This window comes from Amphiura filiformis, chromosome 5 (assembly GCF_039555335.1).
Source record: "Amphiura filiformis chromosome 5, Afil_fr2py, whole genome shotgun sequence".
NCBI classification, from domain to species: Eukaryota; Metazoa; Echinodermata; class Ophiuroidea; order Amphilepidida; family Amphiuridae; genus Amphiura; species Amphiura filiformis.
In genome coordinates, this window is record NC_092632.1 from 63,600,903 (window position 1) to 63,626,984 (window position 26,082).

At 41.5% G+C, this 26,082-nt stretch overlaps 1 protein-coding gene across 1 annotated transcript; it reads left to right on the forward strand.

The window, feature by feature from the left end:
- On the forward strand, nt 1-26,082 carry LOC140153516 (putative methyltransferase DDB_G0268948). The gene is made up of 6 exons (XM_072176288.1): nt 1-194; nt 601-761; nt 21,730-21,952; nt 22,172-22,272; nt 23,668-23,796; nt 24,950-26,082. The coding sequence occupies exons 1-6, from the start codon at nt 87-89 to the stop codon at nt 25,053-25,055; spliced, it is 828 nt and encodes a 275-aa protein (XP_072032389.1). The 5' UTR covers nt 1-86; the 3' UTR covers nt 25,056-26,082.

The following is a 26,082-nucleotide window of genomic DNA, read 5'->3' on the forward strand; positions in this document are numbered from 1 at the left end:
AGCCAAAATATAACTTATTTAAAACGTTTTTAAAACGTTTTTGTGTTTGCTGGGTATATCATATAGGCCTACTGCCTAGGGACATAATGGCGTCATCATTTACCGGACTCAACCACGCTGCTTTGTACAACAAATACAGACCAAAACCATGTCCTATGGTTATTACCAAGATCCTGGAATTTCTGAAAGAAAAGGTAGATATTAGGCCTATATTATTATTTTTTATTAAAATCTACTTATTGCACTTCGTATGATATGCACGCATGCATGTAGAAACGTTATGTTCATCTGACAACATTATAACTGATCACTAGTGATCAGTGGCAGTCAGGGGTAAAAAAAAGGGGGGGGGCTGACGACCTGTTAGAATTAGTGCTCCCCTCTTGCCACCCTGGGATGGATGCCCAGATATTTAAGATTTACCTGCCTGTTTTGTACTTTTTAGCACATTTTTGTCAAATTTTGCCCCCCTTGAAAGGTGTCGTCTGAAAAAAGTCCGGACTACGCCACTATTTAGACCCCTAGGCCTATGATCCTTCCGGTTATTCAGTTTGCGGGAATTTTCAAGGTCTCATCCATATATTGTTTTCATGTTTTCAGAAGAAGACTCAATTCTTATCGGCTGTTGATGTAGCTTGTGGATCTGGTCAGAGTACTCCTGTTCTCGGTGAATATTTTGAATCTGTTCTGGGCTGTGATATAAGTGAGGCACAAGTCAGTGAAGCCACGAAGACAAATACAGCACCGAATATCAAATATTGGTATGGATAATGGTTTTAAACATTTATGACGAAACAAAACAGCATAACAGTATCATCAATTAATTTTAGCCACTACGGTAATGAGTTGAGCAAGAATTATAAGATGCAAAACAAGGATTCAAAACTTTCAAATGGCATTAAAAAAATCGCCTACCCTAGGCCTCTTCTGTATGACTAGTCTGTATTACAGACCACGTATACCTATATTATTACCCATAGGAAGGTAAACTACTGTGAACCATACACTCTCGCTACGTTCGCTATTCGAAGGGCGTCAAGGTTTGCGACTCGCCGCTCGCCCCCCTCAATGAACCCAGTTTGGACTTGCACCCACCACAATAATATTTTCACTCTCTATGTGCCTTCATAAAATTGCACTGGAGCGCTTTAAAAGACAATTTGTGTTGATTATCACGACTAGCTACTACAATTGAATGGACCTAACAAGAAAACAGCAATGTTGATTTTCCATTCACTGGGGTGCCTGGCAAAAAGACAGCAATGTTGATTTTACATTCACTGGAGTGCCTGGCAAGAAGACAGCAATGTTGATTTTCCATTCACTGGAGTACCTGGCAAGAAGACAGCAATGTTAATTTTCCATTCACTGGAGTGCCTAGCAAAAAGACTACAATGTTGATTTTCCATTCACTGGGGTGCCTAGCAAGAAGAAAACAATGTCGATTTCCCATTCACTGGGGTGCCTAGCAAGAAGAAAACAATGTTGATTTTCCATTCATTGGAGTGCCTAGCAAGAAGACAGCAATGTTGATTTTCCCTTCAATGGGGTGCCTAGCAAAAAGACTACAATGTTAATTTTCCAATCACCGGGGTGCCTGGCAAAAAGACAGCAATGTAGATTTTCCATTTACTGAAGTGCCTTGCAAGAAGACAGCTATGTCGATTTTCCATTCATTGGAATGCCTAGCAAGAAGACAGCAAGGTTGATTTTCCATTCACTGGAGTGCCTAGCAAGAAGACAGCAATGTCGATTTTCCATTCACTGGGGTGCCTAGCAAGAAGAAAACAATGACGATTTTCCATTCATTGGGGTGCCTAGCAAGAAGACAGCAATGTTGAGTTTCCATTCACTGTAGTCCCTGGCAAGAAGACAGCTATGTTGATTTTCCATTCACTGGAGTGCCTAGCAAGAAGACAGCTATGTCGATTTTCCATTCACTGGAGTGCCTAGCAAGAAGACAGCTATGTCGACTTTCCTTTCATTGGAGTGCCTGGCAAAAAGACAGCAGTGTTGATTTTCCATTCACTGGGGTGCCTGGCAAAAAGACAACAATTTTGATTTTCCATTCACTGGAGTGCCTAGCAAGAAGACAGCTATGTCGATTTTCCATTCACTGGAGTGCCTAGCAAGAAGACAGCTATGTCGATTTTCCATTCATTGGAGTGCCTAGCAAGAAGACAGCAATGTTGATTTTCCCTTCAATGGGGTGCCTAGCAAAAAGACTACAATGTTGATTTTCCATTCATTGGGGTGCCTGGCAAAAAGACAGCAATGTAGATTTTCCATTTACTGAAGTGCCTTGCAAGAAGACAGCTATGTCGATTTTCCATTCATTGGAGTGCCTAGCAAGAAGACAGCAATGTTGATTTTCCATTCACTGGAGTGCCTGGCAAGAAGACAGCGATGTTGATTTTCCATTCACTGGAGTGCCTGGCAAGAAGACAGCGATGTTGATTTTCCATTCACTGGAGTGCCTGGCAAAAAGACAGCTATGTTGATTTTCCATTCACTGGGGTGCCTAGCTAGAATAGAACAATGTCGATTTCCCATTCATTGGTGTGCCTAGCAAGAAGACAGCAATGTTGATTTTCCATTCACTGGGGTGCCTAGCAAGAAGACAGCAATGTTGATTTTCCATTCACTGGAGTGCCTGGCAAGAAGACAGCCATGTTGATTTTCCATTCACTGGAGTGCCTGGCAAAAAGACAGCAATGTTGATTTTCCATTTCACTGGGGTGCCTAGCAAGAAGACAGCAATGTTGATTTTCCATTCATTGGAGTACCAGGGAAAAAAGACTACAATGTTGATTTTCCATTCACTGGAGTGCCTGGCAAGAAGACAGCAATGTTGATTTTCCATTTCACTGGAGTGCCTGGCAAGAAGACAGCAATGTTGATTTTCCATTCATTGGAGTACCAGGGAAAAAAGACAGCAATGTTGATTTTCCATTCACTGGAGTGCCTAGCAAGAAGACAGCTATGTTGATTTTCCATTCACTGGAGTGCCTGGCAAGAAGACAGCAATGTTGATTTTCCATTCATTGGAGGGAAAAAAGACAGCTATGTTGATTTTCCATTCACTGGAGTGCCTGGCAAGAAGACAGCAATGTTGATTTTCCATTCACTAGAGTGCCTAGCAAGAAGAAAACAATGTTGATTTTCCATTCACTGGAGTGCCTAGCAAGAAGACAGCAATGTTGATTTTCCATTCACTGGAGTGCCTGGCAAGAAGACAGCAATGTAGATTTTTCATTCATTGGAGTGCCAGCAATGTTGATTTTCCATTCACTGGAGTGCCTGGCAAGAAGACAGCAATGTAGATTTTCCATTCATTTGAGTGCCTGGCAAAAAAGAAAACAATGTTGATTTTCCATTCACTGGAGTGCCTGGCAAGAAGACAGCAATGTTGATTTTTCATTCACTGGAGTGCCTGGCAAGAAGACAGCAATGTTGATTTTCCATTCACTGGAGTGCCTGGCAAGAAGACAGCAATGTTGATTTTCCATTCACTGGAGTGCCTGGCAAGAAGACAGCAATGTTGATTTTCCATTCACTGAAGTGCCTAGTAAGAAGACAGCAATGTTGATTTTCCATTCACTGGAGTGCCTACCAAGATGACGGCAATGTTGATTTTGCATTCATTGGAGTGCCTACCAAGAAGACAGCAATGTTGATTTTCCATTCATTGGAATGCCTGGCAAGAAGACAGCAATGTTGATTTTCCATTCACTGGAGTGCCTACCAAGAAGACGGCAATGTTGATTTTCCATTCACTGGAGTGCCTACCAAGAAGACAGCAATGTTGATTTTCCATTCATTGGAATGCCTAGCAAGAAGACAGCAATGTTGATTTTCCATTCACTGGAGTGCCTGGCAAGAAGACAGCAATGTTGATTTTCCATTCATTGGAGTGCCTAGCAAGAAGACAGCAATGTTGATTTTCCATTCACTGGAGTGCCTGGCAAGAAGACAGCAATGTTGATTTTCCATTCATTGGAATACCAGGGAAAAAAGACAGCTATGTTGATTTTCCATTCACTGGAGTGCCTGGCAAGAAGACAGCAATGTTGATTTTCCATTCACTAGAGTGCCTAGCAAGAAGAAAACAATGTTGATTTTCCATTCACTGGAGTGCCTAGCAAGAAGACAGCAATGTTGATTTTCCATTCACTGGAGTGCCTGGCAAGAAGACAGCAATGTAGATTTTTCATTCATTGGAGTGCCTGCAATGTTGATTTTCCATTCACTGGAGTGCCTGGCAAGAAGACAGCAATGTAGATTTTCCATTCATTTGAGTGCCTGGCAAAAAGAAAACAATGTTGATTTTCCATTCACTGGAGTGCCTGGCAAGAAGACAGCAATGTTGATTTTTCATTCACTGGAGTGCCTGGCAAGAAGACAGCAATGTTGATTTTCCATTCACTGGAGTGCCTGGCAAGAAGACAGCAATGTTGATTTTCCATTCACTGGAGTGCCTGGCAAGAAGACAGCAATGTTGATTTTCCATTCACTGAAGTGCCTAGTAAGAAGACAGCAATGTTGATTTTCCATTCACTGGAGTGCCTACCAAGATGACGGCAATGTTGATTTTGCATTCATTGGAGTGCCTACCAAGAAGACAGCAATGTTGATTTTCCATTCATTGGAATGCCTGGCAAGAAGACAGCAATGTTGATTTTCCATTCACTGGAGTGCCTACCAAGAAGACGGCAATGTTGATTTTCCATTCACTGGAGTGCCTACCAAGAAGACAGCAATGTTGATTTTCCATTCATTGGAATGCCTAGCAAGAAGACAGCAATGTTGATTTTCCATTCACTGGAGTGCCTGGCAAGAAGACAGCAATGTTGATTTTCCATTCATTGGAGTGCCTAGCAAGAAGACAGCAATGTTGATTTTCCATTCACTGGAGTGCCTAGCAAGAAGACAGCAATGTTGATTTTCCATTCACTGGAGTGCCTGGCAAAAAGACAGCAATGTTGATTTTCCATTCACTGGAGTACCTGGCAAGAAGAAAGCAATGTTGATTTTCCATTCACTGGAGTGCCTAGCAAAAAGACTACAATGTTGATTTTCCATTCACTGGGGTGCCTAGCAAGAAGAAAACAATGTCGATTTCCCATTCACTGGGGTGCCTGGCAAAAGACAGCAATGTTGATTTTCCTTCACTGGAGTGCCTAGCAAAAGACAGCTATGTTGATCTTCCCTTCACTGGAGTGCCTAGCAAGAAGAAAACAATGTTGATTTTCCATTCATTGGAGTGCCTAGCAAGAAGACAGCAATGTTGATTTTCCCTTCAATGGGGTGCCTAGCAAAAAGACAGCAATGTTGATTTTCCATTCACTGGAGTGCCTGGCAAGAAGACAGCAATGTTGATTTTCCATTCACTGGAGTGCCTGGCAAGAAGACAGCAATGTTGATTTTCCATTCACTGAAGTGCCTAGTAAGAAGACAGCAATGTTGATTTTCCATTCACTGGAGTGCCTACCAAGATGACGGCAATGTTGATTTTGCATTCATTGGAGTGCCTACCAAGAAGACAGCAATGTTGATTTTCCATTCATTGGAATGCCTGGCAAGAAGACAGCAATGTTGATTTTCCATTCACTGGAGTGCCTACCAAGAAGACGGCAATGTTGATTTTCCATTCACTGGAGTGCCTACCAAGAAGACAGCAATGTTGATTTTCCATTCATTGGAATGCCTAGCAAGAAGACAGCAATGTTGATTTTCCATTCACTGGAGTGCCTGGCAAGAAGACAGCAATGTTGATTTTCCATTCATTGGAGTGCCTAGCAAGAAGACAGCAATGTTGATTTTCCATTCACTGGAGTGCCTAGCAAGAAGACAGCAATGTTGATTTTCCATTCACTGGAGTGCCTGGCAAAAAGACAGCAATGTTGATTTTCCATTCACTGGAGTACCTGGCAAGAAGACAGCAATGTTGATTTTCCATTCACTGGAGTGCCTAGCAAGAAGACTACAATGTTGATTTTCCATTCACTGGGGTGCCTAGCAAGAAGAAAACAATGTCGATTTCCCATTCACTGGGGTGCCTGGCAAGAAGACAGCAATGTTGATTTTCCCTTCACTGGAGTGCCTAGCAAAAGACAGCTATGTTGATCTTCCCTTCACTGGAGTGCCTAGCAAAAGAAAACAATGTTGATTTTCCATTCATTGGAGTGCCTAGCAAGAAGACAGCAATGTTGATTTTCCTTCAATGGGGTGCCTAGCAAAAGACTACAATGTTAATTTTCCATTCACCGGGGTGCCTGGCAAAAAGACAGCAATGTAGATTTTCCATTTACTGAAGTGCCTTGCAAGAAGACAGCTATGTCGATTTTCCATTCATTGGAATGCCTAGCAAGAAGACAGCAAGGTTGATTTTCCATTCACTGGAGTGCCTAGCAAGAAGACAGCAATGTCGATTTTCCATTCATTGGGGTGCCTAGCAAGAAGACAGCAATGTTGATTTTCCATTCACTGTAGTCCCTGGCACGAAGACAGCTATGTTGATTTTCCATTCACTGGAGTGCCTAGCAAGAAGACAGCTATGTCGATTTTCCATTCACTGGAGTGCCTAGCAAGAAGACAGCTATGTCGACTTTCCTTTCATTGGAGTGCCTGGCAAAAAGACAGCAGTGTTGATTTTCCATTCACTGGAGTGCCTGGCAAGAAGACAGTAATGTTGATTTACCATTCACTGGAGTGCCTGGCAAGAAGACAGCAATGTTGATTTTCCATTCATTGGAGTGCCTAGCAAGAAGAAAACAATGTTGATTTTCCATTCACTGGAGTGCCTAGCAAGAAGACAGCAATGTTGATTTTCCATTCACTGGAGTGCCTGGCAAGAAGACAGCAATGTAGATTTTTCATTCATTGGAGTGCCTGGCAAAAGAAAACAATGTTGATTTTCCATTCACTGGAGTGCCTGGCAAGAAGACAGTAATGTTGATTTTCCATTCACTGGAGTGCCTGGCAAGAAGACAGCAATGTTGATTTTTCATTCACTGGAGTGCCTGGCAAGGAGACAGCAATGTTGATTTTCCATTCACTGGAGTGCCTGGCAAGAAGACAGCGATGTTGATTTTCCATTCACTGGAGTGCCTGGCAAGAAGACAGCAATGTTGATTTTCCATTCACTGGAGTGCCTGGCAAGAAGACAGCAATGTAGATTTTCCATTCATTGGAGTGCCTGGCAAAAAGAAAACAATGTTGATTTTCCATTCACTGGAGTGCCTGGCAAGAAGACAGCAATGTTGATTTTCCATTCACTGGAGTGCCTGGCAAGAAGACAGCAATGTTGATTTTCCATTCACTGGAGTGCCTGGCAAGAAGACAGTAATGTTGATTTTCCATTCACTGGAGTGCCTGGCAAGAAGACAGCAATGTTGATTTTCCATTCATTGGAGTGCCTAGCAAGAAGAAAACAATGTTGATTTTCCATTCACTGGAGTGCCTAGCAAGAAGACAGCAATGTTGATTTTCCATTCACTGGAGTGCCTGGCAAGAAGACAGCAATGTTGATTTTCCATTCATTGGAGTGCCTAGCAAGAAGAAAACAATGTTGATTTTCCATTCACTGGAGTGCCTAGCAAGAAGACAGCAATGTTGATTTTCCATTCACTGGAGTGCCTGGCAAGAAGACAGCAATGTTGATTTTCCATTCACTGGAGTGCCTGGCAAGAAGACAGTAATGTTGATTTTCCATTCACTGGAGTGCCTGGCAAGAAGACAGCAATGTTGATTTTCCATTCATTGGAGTGCCTAGCAAGAAGAAAACAATGTTGATTTTCCATTCACTGGAGTGCCTGGCAAGAAGACAGCAATGTTGATTTTCCATTCATTGGAGTGCCTAGCAAGAAGACAGCAATGTTGATTTTCCATTCACTGGAGTGCCTAGCAAGAAGACAGCAATGTTGATTTTCCATTCACTGGAGTGCCTGGCAAAAAGACAGCAATGTTGATTTTCCATTCACTGGAGTACCTGGCAAGAAGAAAGCAATGTTGATTTTCCATTCACTGGAGTGCCTAGCAAAAAGACTACAATGTTGATTTTCCATTCACTGGGGTGCCTAGCAAGAAGAAAACAATGTCGATTTCCCATTCACTGGGGTGCCTAGCAAGAAGACAGCAATGTTGATTTTCCATTCATTGGAGTGCCTAGCAAGAAGACAGCAATGTTGATTTTCCATTCACTGGAGTGCCTAGCAAGAAGACAGCAATGTTGATTTTCCATTCACTGGAGTGCCTGGCAAAAAGACAGCAATGTTGATTTTCCATTCACTGGAGTACCTGGCAAGAAGACAGCAATGTTGATTTTCCATTCACTGGAGTGCCTAGCAAAAAAGACTACAATGTTGATTTTCCATTCACTGGGGTGCCTAGCAAGAAGACAACAATGTCGATTTCCCATTCACTGGGGTGCCTGGCAAAAAGACAGCAATGTTGATTTTCCCTTCACTGGAGTGCCTAGCAAGAAGACAGCTATGTTGATCTTCCCTTCACTGGAGTGCCTAGCAAGAAGAAAACAATGTTGATTTTCCATTCATTGGAGTGCCTAGCAAGAAGACAGCAATGTTGATTTTCCCTTCAATGGGGTGCCTAGCAAAAAGACTACAATGTTAATTTTCCATTCACCGGGGTGCCTGGCAAAAAGACAGCAATGTAGATTTTCCATTTACTGAAGTGCCTTGCAAGAAGACAGCTATGTCGATTTTCCATTCATTGGAGTGCCTAGCAAGAAGACAGCAATGTTGATTTTCCCTTCAATGGGGTGCCTAGCAAAAAGACAGCAATGTTGATTTTCCATTCACTGGAGTGCCTGGCAAGAAGACAGCAATGTTGATTTTCCATTCACTGGAGTGCCTGGCAAGAAGACAGCAATGTTGATTTTCCATTCACTGAAGTGCCTAGTAAGAAGACAGCAATGTTGATTTTCCATTCACTGGAGTGCCTACCAAGATGACGGCAATGTTGATTTTCCATTCACTGGAGTGCCTGGCAAGAAGACAGCAATGTTGATTTTCCATTCATTGGAGTGCCTAGCAAGAAGACAGCAATGTTGATTTTCCATTCACTGGAGTGCCTAGCAAGAAGACAGCAATGTTGATTTTCCATTCACTGGAGTGCCTGGCAAAAAGACAGCAATGTTGATTTTCCATTCACTGGAGTGCCTGGCAAGAAGACAGCAATGTTGATTTTCCATTCACTGACAGCAATGTTGATTTTCCATTCACTGGGGTGCCTAGCAAGAAGAAAACAATGTCGATTTCCCATTCACTGGGGTGCCTGGCAAAAAGACAGCAATGTTGATTTTCCCTTCACTGGAGTGCCTAGCAAAAAGACAGCTATGTTGATCTTCCCTTCACTGGAGTGCCTAGCAAGAAGAAAACAATGTTGATTTTCCATTCATTGGAGTGCCTAGCAAGAAGACAGCAATGTTGATTTTCCCTTCAATGGGGTGCCTAGCAAAAAGACAGCAATGTTGATTTTCCATTCACCGGGGTGCCTGGCAAAAAGACAGCAATGTAGATTTTCCATTTACTGAAGTGCCTTGCAAGAAGACAGCTATGTCGATTTTCCATTCATTGGAATGCCTAGCAAGAAGACAGCAAGGTTGATTTTCCATTCACTGGAGTGCCTAGCAAGAAGAAAACAATGTCGATTTTCCATTCATTGGGGTGCCTAGCAAGAAGACAGCAATGTTGATTTTCCATTCACTGTAGTCCCTGGCACGAAGACAGCTATGTTGATTTTCCATTCACTGGAGTGCCTAGCAAGAAGACAGCTATGTCGATTTTCCATTCACTGGAGTGCCTAGCAAGAAGACAGCTATGTCGACTTTCCTTTCATTGGAGTGCCTGGCAAAAAAGACAGCAGTGTTGATTTTCCATTCACTGGAGTGCCTGGCAAGAAGACAGTAATGTTGATTTACCATTCACTGGAGTGCCTGGCAAGAAGACAGCAATGTTGATTTTCCATTCATTGGAGTGCCTAGCAAGAAGAAAACAATGTTGATTTTCCATTCACTGGAGTGCCTAGCAAGAAGACAGCAATGTTGATTTTCCATTCACTGGAGTGCCTGGCAAGAAGACAGCAATGTAGATTTTTCATTCATTGGAGTGCCTGGCCAAAAGAAAACAATGTTGATTTTCCATTCACTGGAGTGCCTGGCAAGAAGACAGTAATGTTGATTTTCCATTCACTGGAGTGCCTGGCAAGAAGACAGCAATGTTGATTTTTCATTCACTGGAGTGCCTGGCAAGGAGACAGCAATGTTGATTTTCCATTCACTGGAGTGCCTGGCAAGAAGACAGCGATGTTGATTTTCCATTCACTGGAGTGCCTGGCAAGAAGACAGCAATGTTGATTTTCCATTCACTGGAGTGCCTGGCAAGAAGACAGCAATGTAGATTTTCCATTCATTGGAGTGCCTGGCAAAAAGAAAACAATGTTGATTTTCCATTCACTGGAGTGCCTGGCAAGAAGACAGCAATGTTGATTTTCCATTCACTGGAGTGCCTGGCAAGAAGACAGCAATGTTGATTTTCAATTCACTGGAGTGCCTGGCAAGAAGACAGTAATGTTGATTTTCCATTCACTGGAGTGCCTGGCAAGAAGACAGCAATGTTGATTTTCCATTCATTGGAGTGCCTAGCAAGAAGAAAAAACAATGTTGATTTTCCATTCACTGGAGTGCCTGGCAAGAAGACAGCAATGTTGATTTTCCATTCACTGGAGTGCCTGGCAAGAAGACAGCAATGTTGATTTTCCATTCATTGGAGTGCCTAGCAAGAAGAAAACAATGTTGATTTTCCATTCACTGGAGTGCCTAGCAAGAAGACAGCAATGTTGATTTTCCATTCACTGGAGTGCCTGGCAAGAAGACAGCAATGTTGATTTTCCATTCACTGGAGTGCCTGGCAAGAAGACAGTAATGTTGATTTTCCATTCACTGGAGTGCCTGGCAAGAAGACAGCAATGTTGATTTTCCATTCATTGGAGTGCCTAGCAAGAAGAAAACAATGTTGATTTTCCATTCACTGGAGTGCCTGGCAAGAAGACAGCAATGTTGATTTTCCATTCATTGGAGTGCCTAGCAAGAAGACAGCAATGTTGATTTTCCATTCACTGGAGTGCCTAGCAAGAAGACAGCAATGTTGATTTTCCATTCACTGGAGTGCCTGGCAAGAAGAAAGCAATGTTGATTTTCCATTCACTGGAGTGCCTAGCAAAAAGACTACAATGTTGATTTTCCATTCACTGGGGTGCCTAGCAAGAAGAAAACAATGTCGATTTCCCATTCACTGGGGTGCCTGGCAAGAAGACAGCAATGTTGATTTTCCATTCATTGGAGTGCCTAGCAAGAAGACAGCAATGTTGATTTTCCATTCACTGGAGTGCCTAGCAAGAAGACAGCAATGTTGATTTTCCATTCACTGGAGTGCCTGGCAAGAAGACCATTCACTGGAGTACCTGGCAAGAAGACAGCAATGTTGATTTTCCATTCACTGGAGTGCCTAGCAAAAAGACTACAATGTTGATTTTCCATTCACTGGGGTGCCTAGCAAGAAGAAAACAATGTCGATTTCCCATTCACTGGGGTGCCTGGCAAAAAGACAGCAATGTTGATTTTCCCTTCACTGGAGTGCCTAGCAAAAAGACAGCTATGTTGATCTTCCCTTCACTGGAGTGCCTAGCAAGAAGAAAACAATGTTGATTTTCCATTCATTGGACCTAGCAAGAAGACAGCAATGTTGATTTTCCTTCAATGGGGTGCCTAGCAAAAGACTACAATGTTAATTTTCCATTCACCGGGGTGCCTGGCAAAAAAGACAGCAATGTAGATTTTCCATTTACTGAAGTGCCTTGCAAGAAGACAGCTATGTCGATTTTCCATTCATTGGAATGCCTAGCAAGAAGACAGCAAGGTTGATTTTCCATTCACTGGAGTGCCTAGCAAGAAGAAAACAATGTCGATTTTCCATTCATTGGGGTGCCTAGCAAGAAGACAGCAATGTTGATTTTCCATTCACTGGAGTCCCTGGCACGAAGACAGCTATGTTGATTTTCCATTCACTGGAGTGCCTAGCAAGAAGACAGCTATGTCGATTTTCCATTCACTGGAGTGCCTAGCAAGAAGACAGCTATGTCGACTTTCCTTTCATTGGAGTGCCTGGCAAAAAGACAGCAGTGTTGATTTTCCATTCACTGGAGTGCCTGGCAAGAAGACAGTAATGTTGATTTACCATTCACTGGAGTGACTGGCAAGAAGACAGCAATGTTGATTTTCCATTCATTGGAGTGCCTAGCAAGAAGAAAACAATGTTGATTTTCCATTCACTGGAGTGCCTAGCAAGAAGACAGCAATGTTGATTTTCCATTCACTGGAGTGCCTGGCAAGAAGACAGCAATGTAGATTTTTCATTCATTGGAGTGCCTGGCAAGAAGAAAACAATGTTGATTTTCCATTCACTGGAGTGCCTGGCAAGAAGACAGTAATGTTGATTTTCCATTCACTGGAGTGCCTGGCAAGAAGACAGCAATGTTGATTTTTCATTCACTGGAGTGCCTGGCAAGGAGACAGCAATGTTGATTTTCCATTCACTGGAGTGCCTGGCAAGAAGACAGCGATGTTGATTTTCCATTCACTGGAGTGCCTGGCAAGAAGACAGCAATGTTGATTTTCCATTCACTGGAGTGCCTGGCAAGAAGACAGCAATGTTGATTTTCCATTCATTGGAGTGCCTGGCAAAAAAAAACAATGTTGATTTTCCATTCACTGGAGTGCCTGGCAAGAAGACAGCAATGTTGATTTTCCATTCACTGGAGTGCCTGGCAAGAAGACAGCAATGTTGATTTTCCATTCACTGGAGTGCCTGGCAAGAAGACAGTAATGTTGATTTTCCATTCACTGGAGTGCCTGGCAAGAAGACAGCAATGTTGATTTTCCATTCATTGGAGTGCCTAGCAAGAAGAAAACAATGTTGATTTTCCATTCACTGGAGTGCCTAGCAAGAAGACAGCAATGTTGATTTTCCATTCACTGGAGTGCCTGGCAAGAAGACAGCAATGTTGATTTTCCATTCATTGGAGTGCCTAGCAAGAAGAAAACAATGTTGATTTTCCATTCACTGGAGTGCCTAGCAAGAAGACAGCAATGTTGATTTTCCATTCACTGGAGTGCCTGGCAAGAAGACAGCAATGTTGATTTTCCATTCACTGGAGTGCCTGGCAAGAAGACAGTAATGTTGATTTTCCATTCACTGGAGTGCCTGGCAAGAAGACAGCAATGTTGATTTTCCATTCATTGGAGTGCCTAGCAAGAAGAAAACAATGTTGATTTTCCATTCACTGGAGTGCCTAGCAAGAAGACAGCAATGTTGATTTTCCATTCACTGGAGTGCCTGGCAAGAAGACAGCAATGTTGATTTTCCATTCATTGGAGTGCCTAGCAAGAAGACAGCAATGTTGATTTTCCATTCACTGGAGTGCCTAGCAAGAAGACAGCAATGTTGATTTTCCATTCACTGGAGTGCCTGGCAAAAAGACAGCAATGTTGATTTTCCATTCACTGGAGTACCTGGCAAGAAGAAAGCAATGTTGATTTTCCATTCACTGGAGTGCCTAGCAAAAAGACTACAATGTTGATTTTCCATTCACTGGGGTGCCTAGCAAGAAGAAAACAATGTCGATTTCCCATTCACTGGGGTGCCTGGCAAAAAGACAGCAATGTTGATTTTCCCTTCACTGGAGTGCCTAGCAAAAAGACAGCTATGTTGATCTTCCCTTCACTGGAGTGCCTAGCAAGAAGAAAACAATGTTGATTTTCCATTCATTGGAGTGCCTAGCAAGAAGACAGCAATGTTGATTTTCCCTTCAATGGGGTGCCTAGCAAAAAGACAGCAATGTTGATTTTCCATTCACTGGAGTGCCTGGCAAGAAGACAGCAATGTTGATTTTCCATTCACTGGAGTGCCTGGCAAGAAGACAGCAATGTTGATTTTCCATTCACTGAAGTGCCTAGTAAGAAGACAGCAATGTTGATTTTCCATTCACTGGAGTGCCTACCAAGATGACGGCAATGTTGATTTTGCATTCATTGGAGTGCCTACCAAGAAGACAGCAATGTTGATTTTCCATTCATTGGAATGCCTGGCAAGAAGACAGCAATGTTGATTTTCCATTCACTGGAGTGCCTACCAAGAAGACGGCAATGTTGATTTTCCATTCACTGGAGTGCCTACCAAGAAGACAGCAATGTTGATTTTCCATTCATTGGAATGCCTAGCAAGAAGACAGCAATGTTGATTTTCCATTCACTGGAGTGCCTGGCAAGAAGACAGCAATGTTGATTTTCCATTCATTGGAGTGCCTAGCAAGAAGACAGCAATGTTGATTTTCCATTCACTGGAGTGCCTAGCAAGAAGACAGCAATGTTGATTTTCCATTCACTGGAGTGCCTGGCAAAAAGACAGCAATGTTGATTTTCCATTCACTGGAGTACCTGGCAAGAAGACAGCAATGTTGATTTTCCATTCACTGGAGTGCCTAGCAAAAAGACTACAATGTTGATTTTCCATTCACTGGGGTGCCTAGCAAGAAGAAAACAATGTCGATTTCCCATTCACTGGGGTGCCTGACAAAAGACAGCAATGTTGATTTTCCCTTCACTGGAGTGCCTAGCAAAAAGACAGCTATGTTGATCTTCCCTTCACTGGAGTGCCTAGCAAGAAGAAAACAATGTTGATTTTCCATTCATTGGAGTGCCTAGCAAGAAGACAGCAATGTTGATTTTCCCTTCAATGGGGTGCCTAGCAAAAAGACTACAATGTTAATTTTCCATTCACCGGGGTGCCTGGCAAAAAGACAGCAATGTAGATTTTCCATTTACTGAAGTGCCTTGCAAGAAGACAGCTATGTCGATTTTCCATTCATTGGAATGCCTAGCAAGAAGACAGCAAGGTTGATTTTCCATTCACTGGAGTGCCTAGCAAGAAGAAAACAATGTCGATTTTCCATTCATTGGGGGTGCCTAGCAAGAAGACAGCAATGTTGATTTTCCATTCACTGTAGTCCCTGGCACGAAGACAGCTATGTTGATTTTCCATTCACTGGAGTGCCTAGCAAGAAGACAGCTATGTCGATTTTCCATTCACTGGAGTGCCTAGCAAGAAGACAGCTATGTCGACTTTCCTTTCATTGGAGTGCCTGGCAAAAAGACAGCAGTGTTGATTTTCCATTCACTGGAGTGCCTGGCAAGAAGACAGTAATGTTGATTTACCATTCACTGGAGTGCCTGGCAAGAAGACAGCAATGTTGATTTTCCATTCATTGGAGTGCCTAGCAAGAAGAAAACAATGTTGATTTTCCATTCACTGGAGTGCCTAGCAAGAAGACAGCAATGTTGATTTTCCATTCACTGGAGTGCCTGGCAAGAAGACAGCAATGTAGATTTTTCATTCATTGGAGTGCCTGGCAAGAAGAAAGCAATGTTGATTTTCCATTCACTGGAGTGCCTGGCAAGAAGACAGTAATGTTGATTTTCCATTCACTGGAGTGCCTGGCAAGAAGACAGCAATGTTGATTTTTCATTCACTGGAGTGCCTGGCAAGGAGACAGCAATGTTGATTTTCCATTCACTGGAGTGCCTGGCAAGAAGACAGCGATGTTGATTTTCCATTCACTGGAGTGCCTGGCAAGAAGACAGCAATGTTGATTTTCCATTCACTGGAGTGCCTGGCAAGAAGACAGCAATGTAGATTTTCCATTCATTGGAGTGCCTGGCAAAAAGACAGCAATGTTGATTTTCCATTCACTGGAGTGCCTGGCAAGAACACAGCAATGTTGATTTTCCATTCACTGGAGTGCCTGGCAAGAAGACAGCAATGTTGATTTTCCATTCACTGGAGTGCCTGGCAAGAAGACAGTAATGTTGATTTTCCATTCACTGGAGTGCCTGGCAAGAAGACAGCAATGTTGATTTTCCATTCATTGGAGTGCCTAGCAAGAAGAAAACAATGTTGATTTTCCATTCACTGGAGTGCCTAGCAAGAAGACAGCAATGTTGATTTTCCATTCACTGGAGTGCCTGGCAAGAAGACAGCAATGTAGATTTTTCATTCATTGGAGTGCCTGGCAAAAAAGAAAACAATGTTGATTTTCCATTCACTGGAGTGCCTGGCAAGAAGACAGTAATGTTGATTTTCCATTCACTGGAGTGCCTGGCAAGAAGACAGCAATGTTGATTTTTCATTCACTGGAGTGCCTGGCAAGGAGACAGCAATGTTGATTTTCCATTCACTGGAGTGCCTGGCAAGAAGACAGCGATGTTGATTTTCCATTCACTGGAGTGCCTGGCAAAAAGACAGCAATGTTGATTTTCCATTCACTGGAGTGCCTGGCAAGAAGACAGCAATGTTGATTTTCCATTCACTGGAGTGCCTAGCAAGAAGACAGCAATGTTGATTTTCCATTCACTGGGGTGCCTAGCAAGAAGAAAACAATGTCGATTTCCCATTCATTGGAGTGCCTAGCAAGAAGACAGCAATGTTAATTTCCCTTCAATGGGGTGCCTAGCAAAAATACTACAATGTTGATTTTCCATTCACTGGGGTGCCTGGCAAAAAGACAGCAATGTAGATTTTCCATTTACTGAAGTGCCTTGCAAGAAGACCGCTATGTCGATTTTCCATTCATTGGGGTGCCTAGCAAGAAGACAGCAATGTTGATTTTCCATTCACTGGAGTGCCTGGCAAGAAGACAGCGATGTTGATTTTCCATTCACTGGAGTGCCTGGCAAGAAGACAGCGATGTTGATTTTCCATTCACTGGAGTGCCTGGCAAAAAGACAGCTATGTTGATTTTCCATTCACTGGGGTGCCTAGCAAGAAGAAAACAATGTCGATTTCCCATTCATTGGAGTGCCTAGCAAGAAGACAGCAATGTTGATTTTCCATTCACTGGGGGTGCCTAGCAAGAAGACAGCAATGTTGATTTTCCATTCACTGGAGTGCCTGGCAAGAAGACAGCAATGTTGATTTTCCATTCACTGGAGTGCCTGGCAAAAAGACAGCAATGTTGATTTTCCATTTCACTGGGGTGCCTAGCAAGAAGACAGCAATGTTGATTTTCCATCCATTGGAGTACCAGGGAAAAAAGACTACAATGTTGATTTTCCATTCACTGGAGTGCCTGGCAAGAAGACAGCAATGTTGATTTTCCATTTCACTGGAGTGCCTGGCAAGAAGACAGCAATGTTGATTTTCCATTCATTGGAGTACCAGGGAAAAAAGACAGCAATGTTGATTTTCCATTCACTGGAGTGCCTAGCAAGAAGACAGCTATGTTGATTTTCCATTCACTGGAGTGCCTGGCAAGAAGACAGCAATGTTGATTTTCCATTTCACTGGAGTGCCTAGCAAGAAGACAGCAATGTTGATTTTCCATTCACTAGAGTGCCTGGCAAGAAGACAGCAATGTTGATTTTCCATTCATTGGAATACCAGGGAAAAAAGACAGCTATGTTGATTTCCATTCACTGGAGTGCCTGGCAAGAAGACAGCAATGTTGATTTTCCATTCACTAGAGTGCCTAGCAAGAAGAAAACAATGTTGATTTTCCATTCACTGGAGTGCCTAGCAAGAAGACAGCAATGTTGATTTTCCATTCACTGGAGTGCCTGGCAAGAAGACAGCAATGTAGATTTTTCATTCATTGGAGTGCCTGGCAAAAAAGAAAACAATGTTGATTTTCCATTCACTGGAGTGCCTGGCAAGAAGACAGTAATGTTGATTTTCCATTCACTGGAGTGCCTGGCAAGAAGACAGCAATGTTGATTTTCCATTCATTGGAGTGCCTAGCAAGAAGAAAACAATGTTGATTTTCCATTCACTGGAGTGCCTAGCAAGAAGACAGCAATGTTGATTTTCCATTCACTGGAGTGCCTGGCAAGAAGACAGCAATGTTGATTTTCCATTCACTGAAGTGCCTAGTAAGAAGACAGCAATGTTGATTTTCCATTCACTGGAGTGCCTGGCAAGAAGACAGCAATGTAGATTTTTCATTCATTGGAGTGCCTGGCAAAAAGAAAACAATGTTGATTTTCCATTCACTGGAGTGCCTGGCAAGAAGACAGTAATGTTGATTTTCCATTCACTGGAGTGCCTGGCAAGAAGACAGCAATGTTGATTTTCCATTCACTGGAGTGCCTGGCAAGAAGACAGCGATGTTGATTTTCCATTCACTGGAGTGCCTGGCAAGAAGACAGCAATGTTGATTTTCCATTCACTGGAGTGCCTGGCAAGAAGACAGCAATGTAGATTTTCCATTCATTGGAGTGCCTGGCAAAAAGAAAACAATGTTGATTTTCCATTCACTGGAGTGCCTGGCAAGAACACAGCAATGTTGATTTTCCATTCACTGGAGTGCCTGGCAAGAAGACAGCAATGTTGATTTTCCATTCACTGGAGTGCCTGGCAAGAAGACAGTAATGTTGATTTTCCATTCACTGGAGTGCCTGGCAAGAAGACAGCAATGTTGATTTTCCATTCATTGGAGTGCCTAGCAAGAAGAAAACAATGTTGATTTTCCATTCACTGGAGTGCCTAGCAAGAAGACAGCAATGTTGATTTTCCATTCACTGGAGTGCCTGGCAAGAAGACAGCAATGTAGATTTTTCATTCATTGGAGTGCCTGGCAAAAAGAAAACAATGTTGATTTTCCATTCACTGGAGTGCCTGGCAAGAAGACAGTAATGTTGATTTTCCATTCACTGGAGTGCCTGGCAAGAAGACAGCAATGTTGATTTTTCATTCACTGGAGTGCCTGGCAAGGAGACAGCAATGTTGATTTTCCATTCACTGGAGTGCCTGGCAAGAAGACAGCGATGTTGATTTTCCATTCACTGGAGTGCCTGGCAAGAAGACAGCAATGTTGATTTTCCATTCACTGGAGTACCTGGCAAGAAGACAGCAATGTTGATTTTCCATTCACTGGAGTGCCTAGCAAAAAGACTACAATTTTGATTTTCCATTCACTGGGGTGCCTAGCAAGAAGAAAACAATGTCGATTTCCCATTCATTGGAGTGCCTAGCAAGAAGACAGCAATGTTGATTTCCCTTCAGGGGTGCAAAAAATGTTGATTTTCCATTCACTGGGGTGCCTGGCAAAAAGACAGCAATGTAGATTTTCCATTTACTGAAGTGCCTTGCAAGAAGACCGCTATGTCGATTTTCCATTCATTGGGGTGCCTAGCAAGAAGACAGCAATGTTGATTTTCCATTCACTGGAGTGCCTGGCAAGAAGACAGCGATGTTGATTTTCCATTCACTGGAGTGCCTGGCAAGAAGACAGCGATGTTGATTTTCCATTCACTGGAGTGCCTGGCAAAAAGACCTGGCAAGAAAGAAAAACAATGTCGATTTCCCATTCATTGGAGTGCCTAGCAAGAAGACAGCAATGTTGATTTTCCCTTCACTGGGGGTGCCTAGCAAGAAGACAGCAATGTTGATTTTCCATTCACTGGAGTGCCTGGCAAGAAGACAGCAATGTTGATTTTCCATTCACTGGAGTGCCTGGCAAAAGACAGCAATGTTGATTTTCCATTTCACTGGGGTGCCTAGCAAGAAGACAGCAATGTTGATTTTCCATCCATTGGAGTACCAGGGGAAAAAAGACTACAATGTTGATTTTCCATTCACTGGAGTGCCTGGCAAGAAGACAGCAATGTTGATTTTCCATTTCACTGGAGTGCCTGGCAAGAAGACAGCAATGTTGATTTTCCATTCATTGGAGTACCAGGGAAAAAAGACAGCAATGTTGATTTTCCATTCACTGGAGTGCCTAGCAAGAAGACAGCTATGTTGATTTTCCATTCACTGGAGTGCCTGGCAAGAAGACAGCAATGTTGATTTTCCATTTCACTGGAGTGCCTAGCAAGAAGACAGCAATGTTGATTTTCCATTCACTAGAGTGCCTGGCAAGAAGACAGCAATGTTGATTTTCCATTCATTGGAATACCAGGGAAAAAAGACAGCTATGTTGATTTCCATTCACTGGAGTGCCTGGCAAGAAGACAGCAATGTTGATTTTCCATTCACTAGAGTGCCTAGCAAGAAGAAAACAATGTTGATTTTCCATTCACTGGAGTGCCTAGCAAGAAGACAGCAATGTTGATTTTCCATTCACTGGAGTGCCTGGCAAGAAGACAGCAATGTAGATTTTTCATTCATTGGAGTGCCTGGCAAAAAGAAAACAATGTTGATTTTCCATTCACTGGAGTGCCTGGCAAGAAGACAGTAATGTTGATTTTCCATTCACTGGAGTGCCTGGCAAGAAGACAGCAATGTTGATTTTCCATTCATTGGAGTGCCTAGCAAGAAGAAAACAATGTTGATTTTCCATTCACTGGAGTGCCTAGCAAGAAGACAGCAATGTTGATTTTCCATTCACTGGAGTGCCTGGCAAGAAGACAGCAATGTAGATTTTTCATTCACTGGAGTGCCTGGCAAAAAGAAAACAATGTTGATTTTCCATTCATTGGAGTGCCTAGCAAGAAGAAAACAATGTTGATTTTCCATTCACTGGAGTGCCTAGCAAGAAGACAGCAATGTAGATCTTCCATTCACTGGAGTGCCTGGCAAGAAGACAGCAATGTAGATTTTTCATTCATTGGAGTGCCTGGCAAAAAAAACAATGTTGATTTTCCATTCACTGGAGTGCCTGGCAAGAAGACAGTAATGTTGATCTTCCATTCACTGGAGTGCCTGGCAAAAAGACAGTAATGTTGATTTTCTATTCACTGGAGTGCCTGGCAAAAAGAAAACAATGTTGAGTTTTCTTTCACTGGAGTGCCTAGCAAGAAGAAAACAATGTTGGTGGCCATCACCAATCCCCATAACGCTGATGTTGACGGTCAGGTTAAGGTGACGGATTAAACATTTTTATCAGTAAAATGAGCGCTAAGGATGCATCTACAATTAGCATTAGTCATTTGGAGGTGAATACAAACACGTTAGGTTACTAAGAAAGCAATGTTGATTTTCCATTCACGGGGGTGCCTAGCAAGAAGACAGCAATGTTGATTTTCCATACACTGGAGTGCATAGCAAGAAGACAGCAATGATGATTCCAAGAAGACAGCAATGTTGATTTTCCATACACTGGAGTGCCTAGCAAGAAGACAGCAATGTTGATTTTCCATTCACTGGAGTGCCTAGCAAAAGACAGCAATGTTTGTTCTCCATTCGCTGGAGTGCCTGGCAAAAAGACAGCAAAGTTTGGTTTTCCATTCACTGGAGTGCCTAGCAATAAGAAAACAATGTTGGTGGGCATCACCAACCCCATAACGCTGATGTTGACGGTCAGCCTGACCCGGATAAGGTGACGGATTAAACATTTTTATTACTAAAATGAGCGCAAAGGATGCATCTACGATTAGCCAAAGTCATTTGGATGTGAATACAAACATAGGTTACCATGGTTACCGGATGAAAAAGGGGTACCAACTCCTCTTAGTAGGACAAGGGTTATAGCAAAATATCTGCTTGGGTCTGGGGCATGGCAAATATTGAAGCTTTGAGAACCATCTTCTTTGCCTCTCCAGTCCACGTCCACCATATCTCCATACTGACTTGGGTGATTTTCCTTATTAAACTTTATATTTTAATTATAAATGTTCACTACGATTAACATCATTTTACCCGTATTATTCTGTATTCATAGTGTTGCAGATGCCGAACATATCCCCGTAGCAGACAATTCTGTAGACCTTGTCACCTGTTCTGATGCGGCTCATTGGTTCGATTTCCCCGCATTCTGTAAGGAAGTTGATCGTGTCCTGAAACCATTCGGTTGTCTGGTGGTCTATGCTCGCTTGCGTAATGACCAGAAAATTCTACACGAGGATGACAAGATTGCTACAAAACTCGATGACTTGTATACGAAAGTAAGTATTTTGTTGTGCAAGATTTAATACAGATATTAAATGATTGAGATCCTTGTTGAGCACCCAAGTAAACTCAGGAGAGTAATTAACAGAGCTCCTGCAATTTTCAAAAATGAAGGCCTGGTGCAGGAGTTTTCAAAATGTTCTTTTGTACAGTAAAATGTGTTTTTCAACTTTTTAAAACCATGATATTAATGGAAAGATAATCGCATATTGCAGTTTCGTTATGACAGACTGAAGGGCTACTGGGAAGTTCCAATAGAGAAACATGACAACATGTACCGGCACGATTTTCATATAAATTATCCAGATTGTCAAAGGCAAGTACTGGCTTATGTATATTGTAAAAAGTTATGGTATAAAATACAGTAAATATGAAAAATCAACATTATTTAATGACTGTTTGACAAGGCAATGGGTTATTCCAGTTGAAATCCACACTACCCCTGTGGAAGATTTAGCTAAAGTATTCCACAGAGGGAGTATGAGTTTCGAATAGAATAGACAGTTTGGTAATTTCCATTTGAAATTAATACTCCAGCTGTGCAAGATATAGGTAAAGCCATAATACAGGGGAGTATGGGTTTCAAATTGATTAACCTTGACCAATTACATTTGAAAAACATACTCCCCTTGTGGAAGATATTTCCAACATCTTCCACAGGGGTAGTGTGCATTTTAACTGGAATAGCCCAATATACTGTCTTTTTGAAAACTCCAATTCTTCATATCTCTGTCAAAAGAAATGAAAAGTTATGTGAAAGTCACTGTAAGCATTTAGGGCATTTCATGATCCACAGCCTCATCCCCCACTTTTCTCAAAAAAAGTTGAGATTTTTATACCACTGGAAACCTTTGATTACATAATGTTTATGTACCAAATATTTCTTGCAGATTAATTCGTTTAAAAAAAATACCATGAAATTACGTTCTGGTATACCAGAACGAAATTACAACACATTGTCTATGGAGCTGTGTAATACACATAATCATGCATAACTTGCAAAAGGAAAATCAGAATCAACTGAAATTTTGGGAATGAGCTTTTTTCGTGGATATCTACTAAAAAAAAAAAAAAGAGGATGCTAGGATCACAAAATACTCCTTTAAGAAAGTATATCGAGAATGTTCTTGGGTGGTAAAAGTATAATATTCCAGAAAACTGCAGAATTTTAGAGTTTTAGTTTTGACAGTTTATATAAGACCTTGTAAGCACTTCTGTGACTGTCACCTGAAGGCTATAAGATTGGTAATTATCAGATAGCAGAAGATTTAGAATCATAATTAAACGTTTGTTGGGTGAGAGTAAAATTAGGGCTATAATATACACCAGGGTTGAAGTGGGGAGATGGTTGTAAAAAAAAAAATCTTTTTGAGAGATAAGTTCAGATGAAATCAAATGTAGTCGATAGGACCAAAATACTCACAAGAAACAGTTTAAATAGGAAGCCCCAGGGCAGTTCGTCTCCGTGGTTCTTCTGGTGAACCAAACCTGCCTGGTTATCAAATTACTCAGTGACAAGGTTATCTCTGAATTGGACAGGTGCTTATTGATGCAATAACATTTAAAACATCAAATAGCACCTGTCAGAGATAACCTTGTCACTGAATAATTTGATAACCAGGCAGGTTAGGTTCACCCCAGAAGAACTGCACTGGCAGGGTTTCAGAATACATAATCAGAAAAAATGTTTTCTAAACTTAATTCTTTACAGACATGTTGTGGAAGAACACAGTGACATTTCTCTTTCTGGACTGCTAGGTTATATAGAAACACTCTCTGGTTATCAGAAATATCACAAAGAGCATCCTGAAGATGATATTTTGAAAGATTTGCAGGATAAGTAAGTATAATTATATAACATTCAACTTGACTTTCTGTAAAGGAACATCATTTACAGTGGTGTACCGTGGCTATTCCTACCCCGGGGGGGCTGAAGAAATTGAATTTTGCCGCCCCTTCCTCAACAGCCCGAAAAGGTTGACCCAATTTTTTCTCTCGGTGGTTTGAAAAAGTGAAGAGAAAAAAAAGAAGAAAAAAAAATTATAGGCGCTAGCGCCTAAAAGCAACACATTTTGATGTATAGTACCATTTTTTCACTATTTTTATTCTTTTTCAAATTTTTTCCGTCCTAATTCTTTTTGCCACCCCTTCTTCTTCCGCTGCCCCCCCCCAAAATACGCGCATGATTTACTAAACACAACTTTAATGATAATACTGATACGTTGTCCCTATGTTGTTTATATCAATAGCAGAGACGGCAGATTGAGGAAAGGAGGGGAAATAGAAGAAGGGGGAGGGGGGGTAAAGAAAAGACAAGAGGGCAAGGGAACAGAAAAGGAAAAAGGTGAAATATACATAATCTCACCCCATGCACAATATTTAGTTCGCAATGAGGCTGGCCCTGATTCAAAGCTTTTTAATGCGGATTCTTTAGGTACAAGTTTTGTGATCTGGTGAATAAGCTGTTCCAGTTGAAATCCATACACCCCCTATGGAAGACATGATCTTAATCTTCCAAACAGGGATTATGAATTTCAAATGGGGTGAAATCCAGAGGTGTAATCAACACCTCCTGTGTGGAGATTAAGATTGTGTCTTCCATAGAGGGTGTATGGATTTTAACTGGAATAGCCCAATTGAAAGCAGTATACTTGCTGACAAAAGAAAGTAAGGGAATGTTCACAAATAATTGTATCGGGGGGCTGGGGGGGGGGATGCCAAAAAAAAGGGGGGGGGGTCCCTAAATTTTTTATCCCTCTTTAAAAGATCACCTGAATTGTTCTCATAAAACATGAGTTTACACTATTTTATATGGGTTTGATGTACATTTTTCATGGCTAAAGGGGGGAGGGCTGAAAATAATTTTAGGTCTGAAAGGGGGGCCCTGAAAAGATTATTTGAATTTTTCTTTTTGCATCAGCCACCCCCCATTACAAGTGTTTATGAACGGTCGGTCCAAAATCACTGATGACATGCTTCTTTCTTCATTTCAGGATGTTGCAAACTCTTTCTGTTGATAAGTCTGCTGATGATGTCATACTCAAGACAATGTGCCCAATATTGGTACTTCTTGGAAGAAAACCAGAACCAAATAATTGACAGGCATAATATGTGATGCGATCAAGCAAAATCAGTCGGAACTCGGGAATATTGATTTTGAGATATAGCTAAACAAAGGAAATATATCCTTTTATTTTCTCTCGTTTTGGACACTCTTTAATTGCTCATATCTTTGGAACTGTATGTTCAATTTCAATGGGGTTTTCTGCAAAATCCAGCGTTTTACTATCCTATAAGAAACTGAAAACTTAATATTTCCGAGTTCCGACTGATTTTGCTTGATCGCATCACATATATGGAAAGAAACATATTTTCACAATCTTATCTAAAATTAGAACTCCTTAAAGGCTCTGTAAACCACCTTTACACAGTATTTTTGTTGGACCTCAGAGCATATCAGACACACAAAATTACATTCTGAATACTATTATACTAGGAATGCCCTTCTTATAGCAATAATTCAGATTTTTTGAAAATTGCGGTATGATACAAATAGTATGGCAAATTATTTAAGATTGACATTTATCAATCCTTGAAGTAAACTTTTTAAATCTAAGGGCCCCCAAAAAGGTAAATCCGGCCCTGTTGGCACCAAGGTTTTTCTTGAACAAAATTAAATGAGAATTTCAAATATTGTATGTGCTCATTTAATGTCATAAATGTAATGATTTATAGCAAACATTCCAGACAAACATTTCACTCAAGTAAGAAATACAACCAACTAATAATATATCCGATCAGTTACTTTATTAATTCTTTCAATATACAAATGTACAACATTCATTAATGGTAACATGTACTATTCCAGTTGTGGGGATGGGTGCAAATTCAAAATATGAAAAAGTAACACATTAATCTTACTGCAGAGGCACTAATGAACTCGTTATATTACACGATCAGCTCAACAGGTTTTGTGCTATTTGATGCATGTTTGAAGAATGAAAAAAGGAAAAAAAAACATTTGCCACTGTTTTGTTACATGAACAAAAGATCTATATAACTGCAGGTGCAATATTTTGATTGCTCAGTGCCAAAAGTGGGTAATTGCAATATCTACCAGCTGTAG

Excerpts from the sequence above, each read along its gene's own strand:
- LOC140153516 (XM_072176288.1), top strand. The coding sequence starts at position 87 with ATGGCGTCATCATTTACCGGACTCAACCACGCTGCTTTGTACAACAAA. Across the intron at positions 22,273-23,667 it reads AATTATCCAGATTGTCAAAG|ACATGTTGTGGAAGAACACA; the intron begins GCAAGTACTGGC and ends AATTCTTTACAG. Across the intron at positions 23,797-24,949 it reads TTGAAAGATTTGCAGGATAA|GATGTTGCAAACTCTTTCTG; the intron begins GTAAGTATAATT and ends TCTTCATTTCAG.